Source organism: Drosophila ficusphila, unplaced genomic scaffold (assembly GCF_018152265.1).
Source record: "Drosophila ficusphila isolate 14025-0441.05 unplaced genomic scaffold, ASM1815226v1 contig_414, whole genome shotgun sequence".
Classification (NCBI taxonomy): domain Eukaryota; kingdom Metazoa; phylum Arthropoda; class Insecta; order Diptera; family Drosophilidae; genus Drosophila; species Drosophila ficusphila.
The window spans coordinates 18,603,343-18,622,492 of record NW_025064328.1 but is presented as its reverse complement, the minus strand read 5'-3'; the positions used below and the strand labels follow the sequence as shown (position 1 = coordinate 18,622,492).

General features: G+C 42.3%; 4 protein-coding genes across 5 annotated transcripts; 2 read left to right on the top strand and 2 right to left on the bottom strand.

The window, feature by feature from the left end:
- Window positions 1-264: 264 nt before the first annotated feature.
- Window positions 265-7,185, bottom strand: LOC108093834 (zinc-type alcohol dehydrogenase-like protein C1773.06c). Of its 2 annotated transcripts, none has more exons than XM_017194166.1 (3): window positions 6,956-7,185; window positions 1,376-2,194; window positions 265-1,241 (listed from the first exon to the last, which is right to left on the bottom strand). In XM_017194166.1, exons 2-3 carry the CDS (start codon window positions 2,101-2,103, stop codon window positions 824-826), a joined length of 1,146 nt encoding a protein of 381 aa, XP_017049655.1. In that variant the 5' UTR covers window positions 2,104-2,194; window positions 6,956-7,185; the 3' UTR covers window positions 265-823. The 2 variants fall into 2 exon arrangements, with proteins under 2 accessions (XP_017049655.1, XP_017049654.1); XM_017194165.2 differs by lacking the exon at window positions 6,956-7,185 and adding an exon at window positions 3,403-3,641.
- Window positions 7,186-7,882: 697 nt separating this feature from the next.
- Window positions 7,883-10,368, top strand: LOC108093823 (cytochrome b5). The gene is made up of 2 exons (XM_017194139.2): window positions 7,883-8,092; window positions 9,769-10,368. Exons 1-2 carry the CDS (start codon window positions 7,973-7,975, stop codon window positions 10,051-10,053), a joined length of 405 nt encoding a protein of 134 aa, XP_017049628.1. The 5' UTR covers window positions 7,883-7,972; the 3' UTR covers window positions 10,054-10,368.
- Window positions 10,369-10,461: 93 nt separating this feature from the next.
- Window positions 10,462-12,711, top strand: LOC108093820 (glycerol-3-phosphate dehydrogenase, mitochondrial). Its single transcript, XM_017194135.1, has one exon. It carries the CDS (start codon window positions 10,501-10,503, stop codon window positions 12,640-12,642), a length of 2,142 nt encoding a protein of 713 aa, XP_017049624.1. The 5' UTR covers window positions 10,462-10,500; the 3' UTR covers window positions 12,643-12,711.
- On the bottom strand, window positions 12,698-14,299 carry LOC108093821 (ATPase ASNA1 homolog). The gene is made up of 4 exons (XM_017194136.2): window positions 14,083-14,299; window positions 13,908-14,025; window positions 13,192-13,632; window positions 12,698-13,134 (listed from the first exon to the last, which is right to left on the bottom strand). Exons 1-4 carry the CDS (start codon window positions 14,193-14,195, stop codon window positions 12,796-12,798), a joined length of 1,011 nt encoding a protein of 336 aa, XP_017049625.1. The 5' UTR covers window positions 14,196-14,299; the 3' UTR covers window positions 12,698-12,795.
- Window positions 14,300-19,150: the final 4,851 nt, after the last annotated feature.

The following is a 19,150-nucleotide window of genomic DNA, read 5'->3' as shown; positions in this document are numbered from 1 at the left end:
CAATATACAAGGGCGTCGCCAAGGGGGGTCAGCTGCCCCCATCGGCTGGCGACGCCCTTGGCCTTATACTCGTACTATAAATATTTAGTTATAACGCTTATCTTGCCCTTATGGTAATCTCAAAAAAGGAGAACATCCTTTAGCAGTCTTATTGTTTAAATAAGAATTTAGAATTTCGTAAATGAAACAGTTAAGTCATTCTGCAAAGCCAAAATCCCGCAAATGCAGATTTCATATTCTTCCTAGATGACATTGACCGATGAATTGATAATTTATGGTTTTTATTTGTGAATAAGAGTAGAATATAATGTTGGGTACGTAATGAGTACAAACATCAAGCAATTGAATCAAACATTTTGCATCGCATGCATAACAATTTTTGTTTATAGTAGGTATAACATTTATTCTTTAATCCGCTTCTGCTTGGGTCTTGTACGTAATCGAAAATCATTTAAGAAGCATGTACGAATCTCGATTCTGGCTAATGTGGTGATGTAATTGGTGACTTTGCAAAAGTAAAATCATGTGTTTGGTTTGCTTACAAATAAAAATAAATCACAATCTATATGTACATAATACTAAAAATGCTTAAAACGCTAAATCAATGAAACGAGGAGGTCGTCAGCAGTCCAAAAATTAAGGGTACAAAACAATTGCCGGCTACAAAATAAGCAATTTTGAATCCGCTTCGAGAGTGTTGCAGGTTGCAGTGTTTTGTCGGGTGTTTTCTGAATACAACTAACAGATATCCATATTGAATGAGTTAATGCCTTGATTAGGGGAGGCGTCTTCCTCCCTTTTTCTAGCTCCTCTTTCAAGTTTCCTACTCTATGTCGTGGAACCTGAGGATGGCGCGTCCAGGGATCTCTGAGTTGCACAGCTTTGCGATAACCTCAGCTGCCTGTTCGCAGGGGAAAACGGAGTGCGGCGGCGGCTCGATCTTCTTGTTGGCCACCAGCTCCACCACCTCCGCTAGCTGCTCGGCTGTGCCGTTTGAAATGGGGATGATCTCCTGCTGGTACTGCTCCGACAGCCGCGAGAACTTGGGAAGCAGCTTCTCTGCCACCTCGTCGCTGATCAAGACCACGCCGCCCTTCGAGAGGCAGTGCATCGAGCGGTGCAGACTCCTGGAAGTTGTGCCAAAGTCGATCACTACGTCCACGGCTCCACCGCACACGTCTTTTGTGCGCTCGATCAGCTGCGGCTCGTACAGGCATTCGTTCCACTGCACCACGCTGACACTAAAAAGATAAGTTTGTTTAGTACTTGAAGGAATAACTCAAGTATTACAGAACGAGCATTAGAATATCTTTTGTATCAACATTCTTTCTGGCTAATTATGGATGTTTTATGAGTCCCTAACTAGTCTACTTACTTTTTGATCTCCGTGGCCAAGCGGAAGCCCTCGTCCCTGAGACTGGCCACTGTGATGTCCACGTCGTCGGCTCCAGACGTGGCAAAGTGATAGGAGGCGATGCGCACGGCCCAGAGTGCCAGTCCGCCGGTGCCGACGATAAGGATCTTGGGCTTGCGCTTCGGCTCCGTGGCAGCCCGCTGGCTGAGGATCTGTGTGACCACCGCCTGGGCCTTAAAGACGGCGTTCCAGGCGAGGAGGGCGCCTGTCGGCAGCATGGCGGCCACCTCCATGGGCAGGCTGTCGGGGATCGGCACCACATGCTTCAGATCAGGAACAACCAGGAGCTCGGCGTAGCCGGCTGGAGTCTCGTCGAACGGATAGACAATCACGCGCTGTCCAATGCGCAGGCCGCGGTTATTGGCCTCAGTGATCTCTGAGCCTAGAGACTCGATCACACCGGCTACCTCGAAGCCGGGGAAGAAGGATCCCTCCCGGATGCCCTGGTGGGCCGGCGAGGACATCGAGTTCACCGATGGACAGTAGTCGCTTAGCTCCGACGAAACCGATGACATGCTGGTTATTGAATTGGAGCGGTCCCGACGACGGTAGCAGGCTCCGGCGCAAACGATCCGGATGCGGGCGCCCAACGCCGGCGTGTCCTCGATGGGCACAAAGAAGTTGAAGACGCAGTTCTTGGCACCCGGGCCGGGCGACTCAATTGACACTTGGCGGCACAGCTTGTTCATGTTGTGTGGATTGTGGTGATCAGGATCCGTCGGCGGCAGAGCGGAAGTCAGGGACAGTGAGTTCAACGACAACGAGGTATCTGATGTTCCGCTGCAATCAGACAAAGGAATGGATAATATACATTAGACTTGTTCTATTTTTCGGACTAAAAATACTTATGGATCTATGTATATGATGTGGTCAATAAACTTTGCCTTGCTCATTCTAAGAATATATACTACTATATTCGTATATACCTTAAACGATCGCTCTACCGCTTGTCATTAGCTAAATTTTATTTAAATTTAATTTTAAAACTTCTGCCAAATAAATTCTGTTTTTTCAAATTGACCTCTTTACCCATTTTATCTGGAAACTAATAGTAATAGGAATTTATTTAACAAAGTAATTCATACCATACACTCTATTTGATTTTAAAGTGTTGTCCAGAATGTTTATTGGTCAAAATTTACGCCATAAAATTATAAATTGATCCCTTACACATATGTATGTACGTATTACATATCCGAGGTCGTTGGTATTGCGTACTTTTCAATAGTTTCAATACCACAACATGATATGCGAGTTCTATTTCGTATTCTCGGGCTGCCTTTCCTATATACAAACCACTTCTACCATAATCTTGATTTTCAATGCCAGCAACAATTCAGCATTTTCCATACAAATTCTAGCATTTTTTTGTGTGGTGTAATTTTATTGTGTGGAGTGGGCTTATTCTGAAAGGTTGAGTGGGCAGGTTTTCATAAATACAGAGATATGCCCCGGTTCATTGACAAATCGACGCAGCAATCGTTGTATGATACGGATCCCCTCACTTCAATGAACTGGCCAAAGCCTTAATTAACAGATAACTAGTATCGTCAGAATCGCACATTTGATTTGGTTAATATGCGAGAAAAGCTGGCAATTTATGGCTAATAAATTTGGTAGATAAAGTGTGAGGGCCAATAACGATATTAGTCTGGTTGGTGTCTGGCGTTTCAATTAGTGCATATTGCTGACTGATAAGGAAAAGCGACGAAAACCAACGAGCAAAGTCTACATCACTTGCACTTTCATTTTTTCAGCAGAACTGAACACAGATGCACAAAAAAACTGAGGATCGCTATGTTTTGCAATCAATCAACCAAGAGAACATCTTTCCACCTTACACTTATGACGGTTAAACTTCTAAAATTTATCAATGTTTCTCGAGGTTAAATATGTTAAAATATTGTTTTTACCCTTATAGGTTAGTGTGGCTGGAAAACTCGATTGCGAGAATGAGAAAATCCAATCAACGCCAATTAATAGTTTACCTTATTGAACTGAGCAAATTGTGAGGTTGACTGTAGATATCGACCGGCATTTTTATGTCCTTCGTTATTATTTTCTTTGCTTTTCTTAAGTATTTGTTCTTTGTATATTGTTTTTTTTACACCAACGGTAAACTGGTTAACACTTTTACTTGTAAATTGGCAAGATTTTTCTTTTAGCTGCACTTGCTTGTTTTTTTCACGTCTTGACCAGCGCACTTCCAAAGAACATCTGAAACGATTTCAGTCGATGCGCCAGCTAAAAAGCAAAAAAGCCGGTGACGAAATGGAACGAGCGGAACTCTCACACAGGCACACGCACACAGCACGCACAGTGGCGTTGTAAAAGGGGTAGCTATTTTAAAAATCTTTTACAGGAAAAGTCTTATTGCTAGACACAAACAACAAATCAGTCAAATTTTTAATCGAATTTGTTTAAATTTAAGGTAAGTTTAAGGAAAATTTAAGAACTGAACACTTGGGTTCTCAAAATTAATCTTTTCAAACTTTTTAACTGAATTTTAACATTTGTATATCTAAATCCCTCTGATAAAATTTTCTTTCTACGTCACTCCGCTCTCACATACACAGCACGCAGGGAATGCGTGAAACATTTGAAATGAGTTTATTCATTTGTTCGGACTGCATGGCCATATTCGCATCTATAGAAATGCATTTCAATATTTTGTGAATACAGAACGTTCCATATTTATTTATAGCCCGTTGTTTTTATTCACTACTCGAAAAAAACATTAAATAAGATTTAAATTATGCATTGTTTTTATCGTTTTTATTAGCTTCCAATGTCAACAAACTTTATCGCTTAACAGGCTTTAAAGGCTGTTAGCTTTTGTGTCCCTCATGTAAATTTGTTAGGTCAGGATCAAATTAAAAATGAAAATAGCAAAACCTATTTACATGTATTTTTGCCTATATTAAATCACAATTTTTCGCCAGTGTGTGAGAACAAGATTGTTGTTTATCTTTTGTTTACACATTCGAATTAACATCGAGGACGCAGTAGTCGAGAGAAAAACAAACACAAAAGCAGTGGCAATCATAACAATTTAATAAAGAACAACAAATGCATTAGGCCAACGCGTGCGACATATTTATGACCAAAACAAAGTTCAGGAGCTGGTTGAAAAAGCCCTCTCCAAGAACGGAACCCTCTAGATTTCGTTGCCAAGTGGCCAACAAATTTGTTTATAGAACTTTGGATGACAAACGTTTTCCAACGATCTCGAGGGAGACGGTGGGACGAGGATGCCCCATTAGTCACGTCGGGTTCTCGGCGGGTGGTAACAGATTATAACCAACTCACTGGTAGATCTCTAACAAATATTTAGCCTATTGATTGGACCCAGTGCAATAAAGCTGCATTGTGTGCCCTCCATTGGAAAGCAAAACAAACAAACAACTTATTACTTTGATAACAACCAGTTTTGCTGGGGGAACGATTTTAGCAGTTTTTTTTTTTTAATTTTAATATTGCTAAGTTCTGTATACTATTCCCCGCACAGGTTAACATCATTCTAATACGATCTCAAGACCTTTTCAAAAGCATAACACATTTATGGTTTATAGTACAATTACTTGCAAATTTTTCTGCAGTAAGTGCATGAAAAGGTATGCGTGCTGTATCTATGTGTTTTGTATCAGTTTCCGATTGCTTGTTGTTTGTGTTTGTGGAGCGAGGAACGGTGGATGTTTGTATGGAAATATGGGAGTTCGCAAGGAGACAGCAGGGGGAAACAAGCACAAACAAAACCAAAGTCATGTACACGTGCTCGGTGCATGATTATCACGCACTGGCTGAATGCCATTGAGAGAAAGAGATAGGAAGATAGACAGAGAGGAGATTGCCAGCTGACGCTCTCACTTTGCGCCACCCTCAATTTGTTTTGTTTTTCTCCCTCTCTCTACCAATCTTTCTCTTTCGTGGAGAAAAAATGCAGAAAATGGAACGCGGGGATACATAGAATTTGGCATCTTCTTTGTGCGTGCCGCTCTGTTGTTGTTCTTTGTTTCTCCGAACACAACAACAACGCGTAAATAAACCGCTATAAATACGACTCATATTTACGCAGTTACATTTCGCACATTCGCATCCTGACACGCCAAAATGCTCTTTTTTTGGGTTTAATCAACAATCTCCAACGTTTACACTAAGAAAAATATTACAATTTAATTTTAGTTTTATTTAGCTGTATCCCTGGATCCGAAAGTAACGAAAACAAGACCCAATAACTACCATTTTGAATATGAGCGGGTCCGAAGTTAATGCCCATTTGGTCAAGGCAAAAGCGAAAGTACCATAAAAATAAGTAAAATTCGCAACAATTAAAAACAATACATACATACATATGTCTTCAATTAAATGCTTGGACTCGACTTTTTGCCAATTAAATTCAGTCCCCAAAGATATATCCCCCGATCTCCTCATCGCGATCAAAAGATCAGCACACGAGAAAATATTTACTGAATTATTTATTTATTTATTTGTTATTGCCGTGGCATTGCGATTGAATTGGAAACATTTGTTGGTCAATTCTAGTCAATTGTATTTAATGACGGAATCAATCAAGTCTAATGAGAGATTGGCAATGCAAATTTTGTGGAGCTGTCGCGCCAAAAAATGTGGACCAGTGTCGTTTTCCAATCCCTGATTGGAAATGTAACTCATTATGCAGCAATGAGACATCAAATTTTATTGTAATCGTTGTCGGCTAACCGGCATGTGGAAAAAATTAACACAGAAGCCGGGGAAATCTATTTTTACACCCTTTGTTTAAATGTGAATATTGCCTTCGAGATCTGAGTTTTCAATTTTGTTTTTCTTTTTTTCCTCTTGTCTCCGAGCACACATGTGTGGCGCTAATTTACAATCCCTGATTGCGTTTTAATGGGGTAAAGTGTATATAATATTCGAAGCGAGTTGGAGTAAATATAACTATAAATTAACAAACGCCACGCCCAAATTTCGGTAGTATGTGCCATTTCCATTTTGTATAAACGCGATTTAGTCAAGTCATCAATCATATTTTGCCCACCTGAATTTTGTACAATTTTATATAAATCCCTACTACGATGTTATGATGTCCACTTTTACCTTTCACCTTTTTTCAAGAAGAAAAATCCCCTGAAGCCTGTTCAGTGTTTTTTGCCAACGCAAATCTCCAGGCGCTGATAAGTCTATGATACGGGAGCCTACTTTTTGATACTTGTGAAGACACAAACAAACTCGATGATTTACAAGCCACTCGACAAAGTTTTGGATTGCTCCCCATAAGAGTTGTTTACACTCGGGTTCCTAGCGAACGCATGGAATCAGTTCCAAGGGCATGATTGGAAAACGAAATAACTTTTCGAAACATATTTTTGAAGCCGACGATGGCGTGTATAAGCCCTATTTAAATCGAATTACGCACTAACAATGTGGCCGCAAAGGCAGTCGGAAAGAAAAGGATGTCTACCCCACAAAGGAAGTTGTACCCAAGAAAATGGCAACCTGCACGTACACCAATTGCGTAATATGGATTAGCTCGCAACTTACCCTTTGTAAAAAAGTTAAAAGCGTGGTGTACTATAAACACTCCCGCCGTTGATTATCAAAATTTTTTTAGTCTGTTGTTAACTTTAATAGTTGTTCAATCGGATCGCCTGGACAGCGCTGTATCTTTTGTAAAACTTTTTGCGATGCTTGTCAACTGTTTTTCTTTAGGGAGCACCGCAGCCGTACGGCGTACAGCAGGATACCTTTGACTTTGAAGTCTCCTTTGGCGAGTGTGAAAGAAAGGCAGGGTCTAAGTGTAAATACAAGATCTGAGCCTGCGCAGTCTTTGTTGATGGAAGTAATAGTTTTCTTTGTTGCTGTGGAACCGGTTCCGGTCCTTTATAGATTTATAGATGCAATTTCTTGCTACAACCATTTATAATCTTTTTTTTTGGCTTTTTTTATTTTAATATTCGTTAGTTAGCCGTTTATTTGAATTTTTAAATGGGGGCAGTATGCTACTTTTGTTTTATAACACTGGCCGAATAACAACCAAAAGTATGCAATACATATGAAAGAGACTAACATTTTGTAAATAGAGGGTATCCACTATAGTACTACAATGCGAATATTGTTGAAATGTGAAAATCACCGTACTTTGTACTGGATTAAAATTTTGCGCTTGGTCGCACTCGACTCATATAAAACTCTTAAATCAATTTTCAAAATCTAAAAATACGGCTATTTAAATTCGATCTTCTTCGGAGTATGTATTGGCTACCTGTGGTTGAGGCACTTTCTAAGCCAATTTAGGAGGCTGCACTCGCTAGGTTAGAGGAAGCATCGGTTACCCCTGTTACGCTTCATGATTAAAAACCGGTGCACTGAACCATGGTGGAAAAAGGCGGTAAAGAAATGTCGGCCAGGCATCGATAACAAAATATAATAAAAGAAATCGATGCATCGAACAATTTCAAAATATCGATAATATCGTTTGTGGGACCAATTTTTTCGCAGCTCTACGATTCGAATCAATCACAAATCAAACGCGCAGTAAGAAATCAACAAGTGATCAACATGTCGAGCGAAGGAACAAAGACTTTCACGCGGGCCGAGGTCGCCAAGCACAACACGAACAAGGACACCTGGCTGCTGATCCACAACAACATCTACGACGTCACCGCCTTCCTGAACGAGGTGAGAGTTCCATCGAACACGTTGGAGTCGAGGGCCCCCGCCCCGAAATGGGGGTCATCGGGCGTTAATAGGCCTTATCAGGGTTCCCACTTGTTCGGATGATCTAATGGCGTCGATAGAGCCGAACCCACGTAGGCAAACTTGTGCCCCGACAACAACACCTGCATATGTTCATTTGGGCGCGTGTGGAAATCATCTGCCCCGCAATTAGATCTGAACTTTGACCCCCAGCCAGCGGTTGACCTGCGTCCGGATTTCGCATATTCACGGAGACGCTCATATGTATGAACGTGGAAATTTCCAGCAGCCGCCGCTTTTGCCTGACGCCAAACCTTTTGCAAGAGCTCCAAATGGCGAAACTATCGATTTGCATGCATATGCGTTTGTCTGTGAGAAGGTCAAGTGTTAAGCGAAATTTGCGTCTGCATTTGCATCTCATTTAATATATGGGCCTGGATTTGCATGCCGATTCTTATGCAAGTGCACCGCTCGCCGGTTCCGAAAAATTACTCACCCTGACGCAGCAATCGGGTCTTCTACATACATGTGCTATCTGTAAGATCGCCTACTTCCATAAGATAAGCTACCTGAATATTCAATTCTAACGATGACGTTGCGCTTTTAGTGCCTCAAATAACATCAGTGAGGGTGACCAAGCGGTTCATTTTTTATTCCATTTTAAAGTTTGCAAAGCCGATCGTGTCAAGCGATCCAGTCCATGTTTTAAACATGCCCCTATCTGATCTGCCGAATCCTCTTCTTTTCACAACACGTATATTGTTACCAGGAGTTTCAAAACTTATTCGTACTTATCAGAGAATTTGACTTACAGATTTCAAACTGTTGTAATTGTATGAACGAGGAACCAAAGAGGGAATGACTTTCCTTTCCTTTACACAAAAAATACCTGCCAACCTATACCACTAAATAATAATTGTACGTTTTAATCAGGAGATAAGTCAATATCATCATAAATGTACTTTAAGATAAAAACCCTGGCAGCGAATTAAAACAAACTCAAACTAGGGTAAAATGATGATTAGGCAATCGTTCAAGAAATTATGAAAATATTTCATATGCGGCGTAATAGATGTCAATAAGTCAAATTAAAAGCTTTTATTGTACTTTAAGATCAACATTAGTTGACATTCCAACGTTCAAAACGTAGGGAAAATATTTTGGCCGACCGTTCAGCAGCCAGTAAACAGCTCTACTTAAGCTATAACAACTTGTTTGCATTTAACTATACTTAAACCATAATTGCCTCATGGTAAACCTAAGGGGTATTATTATTATACAAATTAATTATACTCATAATTAATATCCAATATCTGCAACTTCTCTAAGACTCTATCAGGGTTTAAAGGCTATATAGCTAAAAGTTATTTAAACTTTATCTTGTTTTTATAATCTTGTTTTATACTTAAACAAAAAACCATCCTCCTGGCAACAAGTTTATGCGGAATTTTGGAATATTCTGAGTTTTAACAAACGTGACGAAAATGTAAAGCAGGATTACCATATTGCTTCCGTATAAACGGATGTTACGAAAGCGTACTCCAGACTTCGCACCCTAAACCTATTAAATTCACGGTCAGACGACCATTAGCATTTTTCAAGACTAGCCAGCAATGATTTATGCGAATATTTATCTCTCCTTTTTTGCTTAACCACAGCATCCCGGTGGTGAGGAGGTGCTCATCGAGCAGGCCGGCAAGGATGCCACAGAAAACTTCGAGGACGTTGGCCACAGCAACGATGCCCGCGACATGATGAAGAAGTACAAAGTGGGAGAGCTGGTGGAGAGCGAAAGGACCAGCGTGGCCCAGAAGTCGGAGCCCACCTGGAGCACGGAGCAGCAGAACGAGGAGAGCTCGGTGAAGTCGTGGCTAGTGCCCCTGGTGCTCTGCTTGGTGGCCACGCTCTTCTACAAGTTCTTCTTCGGCGGCGCTAAACAGTAGTACACCCACAATGCCCAGCAGAGACTTTCCAACCTGCTCCGAAGGCACTTAGTTAATATACAAAGCTCAAAAGTCACAGGATCCAAAGGTGAAGCTGGGCCGGCGGAGCAGGAGCGATTTTAATAGTAAATTTGTGCTAAGTTTTAAAGTTAATTTTGGCATTTGGCATTTTGTACACCCCTTTACACATGTAATTCCTTCAGCCAGCGGGTCTAGAGTTATGGTATGATATTCCAACATTTGAGGCACGAAACGGCGACAGAACGTTTTTATTCACATGTATGTACATTAAACATATTTCCAAAAGAAAAGAAACCCGTGTAAATTTCCTAGTATTGTCAGTTCGATTGTTCCGTAGGCATTCATTTTGTCCATTTATACAGATTAAGTCGAAATTTGGCGTGTATCGCAGGAGTTAACCACTTGGCAAGCATAGGAACCAACAGCATGGCCAAGATCCTGCAGATGGCGGTTATGCTGGGCAGCTCCAAGCTCGGCCACGGCGCCTTCGGATTCGACGAGCGGTCGGACTCGTCACCCGTGCCCCAGATGAAGCGGGAGCTGCCCACTCGCAAGATGTGCCTAGAGGCCTTCAAGCGCACCCACTACGACATCCTCATCATTGGCGGCGGGGCAGTGGGCTCAGGTTGTGCTCTGGATGCAGCCACACGTGGTTTGAAGACGGCCCTGGTCGAGGCGAACGACTTTGGCAGCGGCACCTCGTCCAAGTCGAGCAAGCATGGCGGCACTGTGCATGGCGGCCTGAGGGACCTGGAGCGGGCCGTCTCCCGGTTGGACGTCGCGGCTTTTCGGAGGGTTCGCTGCTCCTTGCGTGAGCGCAGACACATCAGCAATCTAGCGCCGCATCTCAGCCAGCCGGTGCCCATCCTGCTGCCGGTTCACCACTGGTGGGAGGCCCCGCTGTACTACCTAAAGCTCAGGATGTACCATCTGATGGCGCCCAAGGGCACAAAGAGCTTCCAGTACCTGAGTGCCGACGACGCGCTGCAGGTGTTTCCCATGCTGCGGCGAGAGGAGCTCTTCGGTGCCTTCGTCTTCTACGAGGGTCAGCACGACGATGCGCGGATGTGCCTCTCGGTGGCCCTGACAGCGGCTCGCTACGGAGCGGACATCTGCAACCACATGAAGGTGGTGCGGCTGATCAAGAACAAGGATGGCAATGTGGCGGGCGCCGAGGCGGTCGACCAGCTGACGGGGAAGAAGTATAGCATCCGGGCGAAGGTGGTGGTCAACGCCACCGGGCACATGAGCGACAGCGTGCGACGGATGGAGGACTCGGAGGCCAAGCCGCTCTGCACGCGCAGCTGGTCCTCGATCCTCGTCCTGCCGCGTTTCTATTGCCCGGAGGAAGTGGGCGTCTTCGATCCGCACACGCCCAGCGGGCGATCCATCTTCTTTCTGCCCTGGCAGGGTCACACGCTGGTGGGATCCAGTGACGAATCAGAAAATCAGCTGGGACAGGACACCCAGCCTTCGGAGACGGATATCCAGTCTCTTTTGGATGGCGTCAAGCTCTTCTTTTCGCCCAACTTTGATGTTCGGAGGTGCGATGTGCTGGCCGTTTGGGGCGGCTTCAAGCCCTCGAAAGCGGACTTCCTGGACCCCACTCCGCTTAAGAGTCATGTAATCCAACTTGGACCCAGGAACATGCTGTCGATTGTGGGCACCTCCTGGTCTTCCTTTCGGGCTTTGGCCGAGAAGACAGTTAATACAGCCATCCGCTTGGGAGATCTTTCGCCGCTACGAACGGATTCGGTGACGGCCGCGTCCTGTAAACTGGACGGAGCGAGTGGCTGGAGCCCGAAGATGTTCATCCGGCTGGTGCAGGACTTCGGCATGGAGCCGGATGTGGCCGAGCACCTGTCCAACACGTACGGATCAAATGCCTTCAAGGTGGCCGTGAGTGCGAACAGCAGCGGGATGGCCTGGCCCATTGTGGGCAAGCGATTGCACTCGGAGTTTCCGTACATCGAGGCGGAAGTGAAGCAGGGCGTCCGGGACTTTGCCTGCACGCTGGAGGACATGGTGGCTCGGAGGTTAAGAGTAGCCTTTTTGAATGTTCAGGTGGCCGAGGAGATACTACCTCAGGTGGCCAACATCATGGCCAAGGAGTTAAGGTGGACGCGGGAGCAAACGAAGATGCAGATTCGCGAGACACGCGCCTTCCTCAACACCCAGATGGGCCAGCTGACCAAAGAGAACGCCTCGCGTATGAACATCCCCATCAAGATGTCCGTAGGGCAGGTGCGAAAGTTCGCTACGCAGTTCAGACAGCTGGATGAGAACAGAACGGGCTATGTGTCCGTCGCAGAATGCTGCAAAGCCATGAAAACAATGGGTGTTAAGGAGGTGCCCGTCGACTTGATGCACAACGTCCTCCGGGACATCGATGTCCATGCCCAGGGTAAGGTCAATCTGTACGAGTTTTTGCTGCTCATGTCCGCCATAGTCCAGGGCGACACCGAGTACCTGCGTTACGCCCGCTTGTACCTGGATCACAAGAAACAGATGCACAGCAGCGATTATCCTACCCTGATGAATATGGAACAGACCGGCAGCGGTCTGTAAAGTGTTTCCTTCATTGTCGCCCTCTCCCCTTTTACAATTAGGAATGCGTTAACTGTTTCCACATTGCAACTCAAATTTATTTCACGCACTATTGTTGACACAGATAAGGGGAGTAAACTTACAAAGGGATGGGTCTGGGGTGGACGGCCTGCTCTACTCCTTGGGCTTCTCCTTTGGATCGTAGGGCTTCATAAGGTTCTCGGAAAAGGCTCTGATGCTCTCCGGACCGCGCACCTCCTTCTCGAGCAGCGGAAGCTTGGTCACGTGGAAGTCTTCGTACAGGTCAGCGATCTGGTCCAGGTACTTCTCCTGGATCTTGAAGCGGGAAGCGCACATGCTGCACGAGTCGTGCGAGTTCTGTAGGAAGAGCAATTGGTTCACAATGATGTTGTGTACGTCGATGCCGCACTTGGTTAACTCTTGGACCAGGCGTTCCGTCTCGTACAGCGAAAAGAACTCGGCAATGCAGACGCAAACAAATGTGGTTTGATCCTGTCGAAGGAGTAATGCGGATTAGCTTTGATAAAAGATTGATACCCAGCAACTTACGGGATTCTTAAACTGTTCATTGACCTGGGTAATTACGCGCAGCATGTCGTCTAGCTTCTGGGAGAGCGTGTCTGCGTTCACGTCGGCCATGCCCAGCATGGAAACGAATTGAGAGAGCAGCGGCGCCACCTTCATTTTGAGCCGCAGGAGCTTGCCAAGTCCCTTTTCGACCACCTGGGGGAATGCAATAAGACGCAGCGTGTGTCCGGTGGGCGCCGTGTCAAACACAACCACTGAAAAGTTCATGCCCTTGACCAGCTTCATCACCTCCGCGTAACTCATGGCCTCATCGATGCCGGGCAGCGCATTTATCATCTCCTGCATGACGCCTTTGCCGACGCGCAAAGCCTCGTTGTCGCCTTCAAAATATTCCTCGGGCAACTCGTTAAGACCGGCATTGGGGTCGATTTCCATGGCGAACAGGTTGTCAAAGCCGTTGACCTGGGGAGCAGAAAAAATCATTTAATACATTTGTTTACTGAATGTAATCTTTAAAATGTTTTTCCCTCGTAATCAATCGCCTTTAATTCACTTATTTTTGCACATTTTGACGCGTTAAGGTTAAACTACACAAGGAAACATTATTATTGGAAATCTCTAAAGCGACAATTTATGGTGTCTATACAAATAGTACCTAACAAAATCGGTGTTTTGGCAAATTAATGTGGGTTTTTTCTAGAACTAGGTTTGACAAATCCTGGCCATAACATATGTACCTTTGTGGGAACCTTGGTAAACTTCTGATCGAATGCATCCGATATGTTGTGCGCCGGATCTGTAGATATAATCAGCACAGATTCTCGAACTTTCGATAATTGAACGGCCAAGCTGGAACTAAATGAAAACATATGCCTTATTTAATTGGTCAAAACTGCATTGTTGTTGCCTTACCTGCATGTCGTTTTGCCCACGCCGCCTTTCCCGCCCACAAAGATCCACTTGAGCGAGTCCTGCTCGATGAGATTCTGCAGGCTGGGCTCCAGTGGCTCCAAGTTGTCGACCATAATGCAAACTTAACGAGACACGTAGGAATTTAAGTGAAATTAAATTTGCAATGAATAAGAATTCTGGCGAGCAGTGTGCCCGTCCGATGGAAATGTGATAGAGTAGCGGCAATCGGCTGTCGAAGAAAAAATGGGCAAGCACAGAAAACAGCTGAATACCAGGGATGGATTCTTTACCATTGGCGCCAAACAAAAATTCAAATGGTTCCATTTGATAAAAGTTAGTCCGAAATGGCTGCCTAATGAAAAAAACGATAAAAGCAAATAAAAAACCATGGTAAAAACCACAGTATTGTAAATACTGCTGCGTCAATTTCTCAACCTTTGCCTCTTTTATCGTACACATTTAATGCACAAAAGCGCGCTCCGAGCGCAAGAAAATCACAATAAGTGCCGCGGATGTTTGTTCCTCCCCTTCTGTTCTCCTCGCCTTTGTTACTGTTAATTGTGCAAATCGCGAGCTTATCAAAACCCTAGTGTCGGCAAGAATATCCGAGCTACAAAGAAGCGCTAAATCATATAGCTATGGACTACTAAAAACAGTTGTGAAAACACCTCTGTCATGTGTCTGCATTAAAAGTCGTGCGTTTGTTACTACTTCTTCCAGTGTTCGCGAATCTAGGAGACAATACGTGTAAGGCGCATACAAACAAACCATTATAAAGCTGAACTATGATATAAAGATTATATGCCTTATCGCGGAGAACGGAAGCTTTAATACTCTAGAAAAATAATTATCTTGCTCTTATACACCCATAATCTTTCCTCAGCGGGCAAAGCAAATGTGATGAAAGATGCTGTAAGTCAATTAGATTTAATAATCAAAGATCTTTTTAAATTAAAACAGAAAAAAATATTTATGTATTTGATTTATTAAAAATATTGATAAATTTACTTAGTAATCAATTAAAAAAACAAATAAAAATATTTCTTATTAGCAGATTCACTTCATAGCTTATATGGTTTAAATATAATATGTATAATGTAAGATAATCAACTATGTATATTATTGTACCCATACGTCATATAAATATATTTGGTCAAAATATTAAGTCATAAAAATGTAATATAAAGTCCACTAAATATGATCGTTACAATAGATTTTCGAGAAGCCGACAAAAAAATTGTTTTCAAATTTGAAATTTGTTTTTCTTGGAGAATAATTTATTTAAGTTAAGTTAACTAAAATATATGAAGTTAACTCCATATATGTATGAACTATTTAAATTCTTTTGTGAGTTACTAAATAGTCGAAATCAAATTAGATTATTTTCGCCAAGATGTTAAATGTTAATAGTTAAAACACTATCTTAGTCATATAAATACTGTTTGGCTTCGAACACAAAACAAAAACTTCCAATATATCTATTCTGTCATATAAAAATGTTAAAAGCATTTTTCAAGTAATAGTTGAATGCAAAACATGTTATCAAAGGTCGCACAAAATATATACTTTTCAAGTTTGAAAGCGGTAAAATAAATAACACATCAATTAATGGTAAAGAGATAAAGGCTTGACAACGCAATTTGTAGATAAATTGGCTTGCTGATATCACCAAGCTGAAAATAAATGTAACTCCCAAAAATATACTGTTTTGTTGTCACCGAAATTAAAACCTATTAAAAACCCATTTACGGCAGTATATCTAAAAAAAAAGGGTAAATGTGATGTAAATCGCAACACGTTTATGTAAATCCGTTTTATTTGGCTGAAACGTTTCAATCATTTCGGCAGTTCGTTTTAAAATAAAGTGATAAAGTTGGCTGAATGATTTATATATTTGCCCATCCCTGGGTTTTTGAATCCACTTTTTAGAATACTGTGCGTGCGTGCGTTTGTTGGCCCATGAAATATGAGCACATTAAATTTTATGATATTGTTTGGGCCATTGTCGGGTTTGGTCCAAAGCACACATACAGGCGAAAGGACGGCAAACAAGCGGAAAGTTCAAAGTCAAACAATAACACTTTCCATAAACAAAAACCCAACTCACACGCATAGACACACACACACATACGTAAACAGAGCCAATTTGCTCGAAATCAGCGAAGGCAACGATTCAGTTACCTGAGCCCCACCCACCGCCTTTTCCCGTTATTTCCCGTGTGAAACTTTCAACGAGAAACTTTGACCTGCGTTGAGAGAAAGCAGGAGAGGGTCTTTTTTGGTTCATGCACTGAATTTATTTATCTTACTATCTAAAAAAATTATATATTTTAAAAGGTGTCACAACAAATTTATAATAAGTCTACCATTAGAACATTTTGTATGTCGTTTACTTGGATTTTAACACATAACCTATTATTTATTAATATAATTAATACTATTTATTTATATATGAAAGATAAACAATTAAAAATTTATGAGGCGTACTCAAATATATTTTTTGAGCCTTTAAAGTCCAATTAGGACTTAGTAAATTTGTCACAAGGTTAGGGTGAGTCATATTATTTATATTGGCAGATTTATGGATTTTTGTTTAATTTTTTTTATTAATAGAAAAACGCAAAAAAATATTGTATCATTTCAACTTTTGGTTCAGTTATTCTATTTCCGCTTCGCATAAACCCAGTATGTGTTATTTTATCTCTGGACAAACACAAACAAAATGCCGTTCACGATTCACGTTTTATAAATGTTCTTGTCTGCTTTTTGTTTCGGGGAAAATTCCCTTCTTTTCGCCTGTCGCCTGGCCAAGCTTAGCTTTTTTATTCATCGCCTTTTGAGTCCTTCGAGTGCGCACTTTATCAAAGCTTAGCCCCTGACAATTTGCCGCGCGACATGCGGCAATCTGGCCTCTTTGCCTGGCCAATTGTAATGAAAAAGTGCTTTGTCTCTGCAGTCCTTATAGTTGTTGTTGCCACCGGTATTTTCCACTTTCTGCAGCTCGCTGCCTTTGAGCAACTAATTAAATGAAATCCGATTAGTGCGGCGTGGAAAGTGGAAACTTTTGGGGTCCTTATGGCATTTCTCGCTGCCGTCGGCAACTTGCTGCACTCTCAATATGCCATTGGTCCATTGTAGGCGGGGCGAGACACAACTACAACCTTGGAATGGTCTAGAAGGGTTAACAATAGTAGCGTTGTAAGCAAAAAATTTAATTAGTACTTCCATCAAAGCTTGGGAACCAAGTTCTTCTGAAAGAAATGAATTGCTTACAGAGTAAGTATTGTCATTACTAACGGTGGTTTGTAGTAACTTTAATCCATTTTATAAGCGAACTTAAAAAGGTATATCGTTTTGTTCACTAGTGAAAAAGATTGTTATAGGAAAATAATATTTTTCACATGTTATTGAATCTCGGTTTTCCTATAAAAGTTACATCGTATACTGGTAGTTCGGATCCAAATTACACATATTTTTATAGAGCCTAAAGTTTCTTCTTCACTCTGAATTTATCTTCAGCCCTAAAATATGGTATACTATTCAAGATTTAAGCCTTTATCTGTCATTAAATCTCAATGTCCTTAACAAAGATATGGGACTTTATCTATTGCTTTTTGATTTCGAATGTGATTAACCAATTGGGATTTTCCAAGGGGTCAGAGTGTTTGTTTAGATTCAAACTTAATGGACAAGCTGAAATAAAAGCTTTAATTAAACAACGGCATTGTGGGCACTCTCATTTCGAGTGCCACTCGAGTAGGATTTTCCGTGGAAAAGGCGCTTATTAACGCCACGTCGAGCTGCCACTCAGTCGGTGGGTGGTGGGCCGTTGGTTAGTGGGTCACATTGGTGGCATGCAACAGGCTTGCCTGCCAACGGAGTTTTCCAAGCTCCGCTGTCAGCGCGTCACTCAGTTTTTCCCTGCTGAAATCCCGCTGACTCACTGCTCGCATTTCTGCATAAATTTCCACCGAAAGCGACACTACTTTGCGGAATTTCGATTAGCGAATGCCCTCGGCTGTCGCTTCTGGCCGTGACTTTGAATTGGGGCTTAGCCGTTGAGCAGTGCACTTCGAGGACCTCGTCGCTCCAGTTGCAGCAGCTTGGCAAGGATATCACGGTGAGTCTGTTGTGACCACTGCATGATAAATTGAGCACCGGTCAGGAGATAAAAAAGAGCTGCTGAAAGTGCTGGCGCGGCTATCTCTCCTTCTTGCGACAATTAGTGTGGAAAAGTTAGAAAAGTTATCAAGATAGTTTTTGTAGATTTTTTAAGAATTTAATGAACAAGGTTATTAATGCGAAGCGAAAGGCTTAATAAGATAGCAATGTTTAGAGCTTTTTCTTTATTCAATATTAAAACATTGACTATATCCATATCCAGAACCGGTTTTGTGAAAAACGTTATTGCAATTTAAAAAATAAAAAACGTTTTCAGAAAACATAATTAATAATATAAATAAAAAGGATTAAATCATATCAAAACTAAATAGCTAACTTTCTATGGTTTCAATTCTAAGTTACTGCACACACACACTATTGCATGCCCCCAGTTGCATTTATTTTCTTTTAAGGGCGAACACTACAAACGCACCTGTTAACCGTTGGCTAAATTTATGACTTCCTCACTTGTTGTTGCATGGTTATCCTTTAGCTTTTGTTTTTGCTCAGCTGTGAGTGCCGTAAGGGAAGCGGACAGAAAGAGAAAGAAAGAGTGAGTAAAAGGGAGAGGCTAAGCGCCTTAAATGAGATAAACAGCACACATTCAAACGGAAGAAGAATAAACACACACAAATGGCAGACAACGACGACAATGAATATTAATTGAACACAAAGCGCATTATGCAAGCTAGGGATCATTTTTTTGCGGGGGGCTGAAAAACCCTCCCCCCTAACCTCTACCTATTTCACTCACCTTTTCGGGGGTGGTGTGGGAACCAGTCCCAGGCCAAGAGAGAGAATAAGCTGTCAGCCGGCAAATGGCTTTCACTTTCCTTCCATAGCCATCGGATGTGTGGTGAGATTGCTCCCAGAAAGTCTACTCTCTTTCTCTTTTCTTACACTCTTG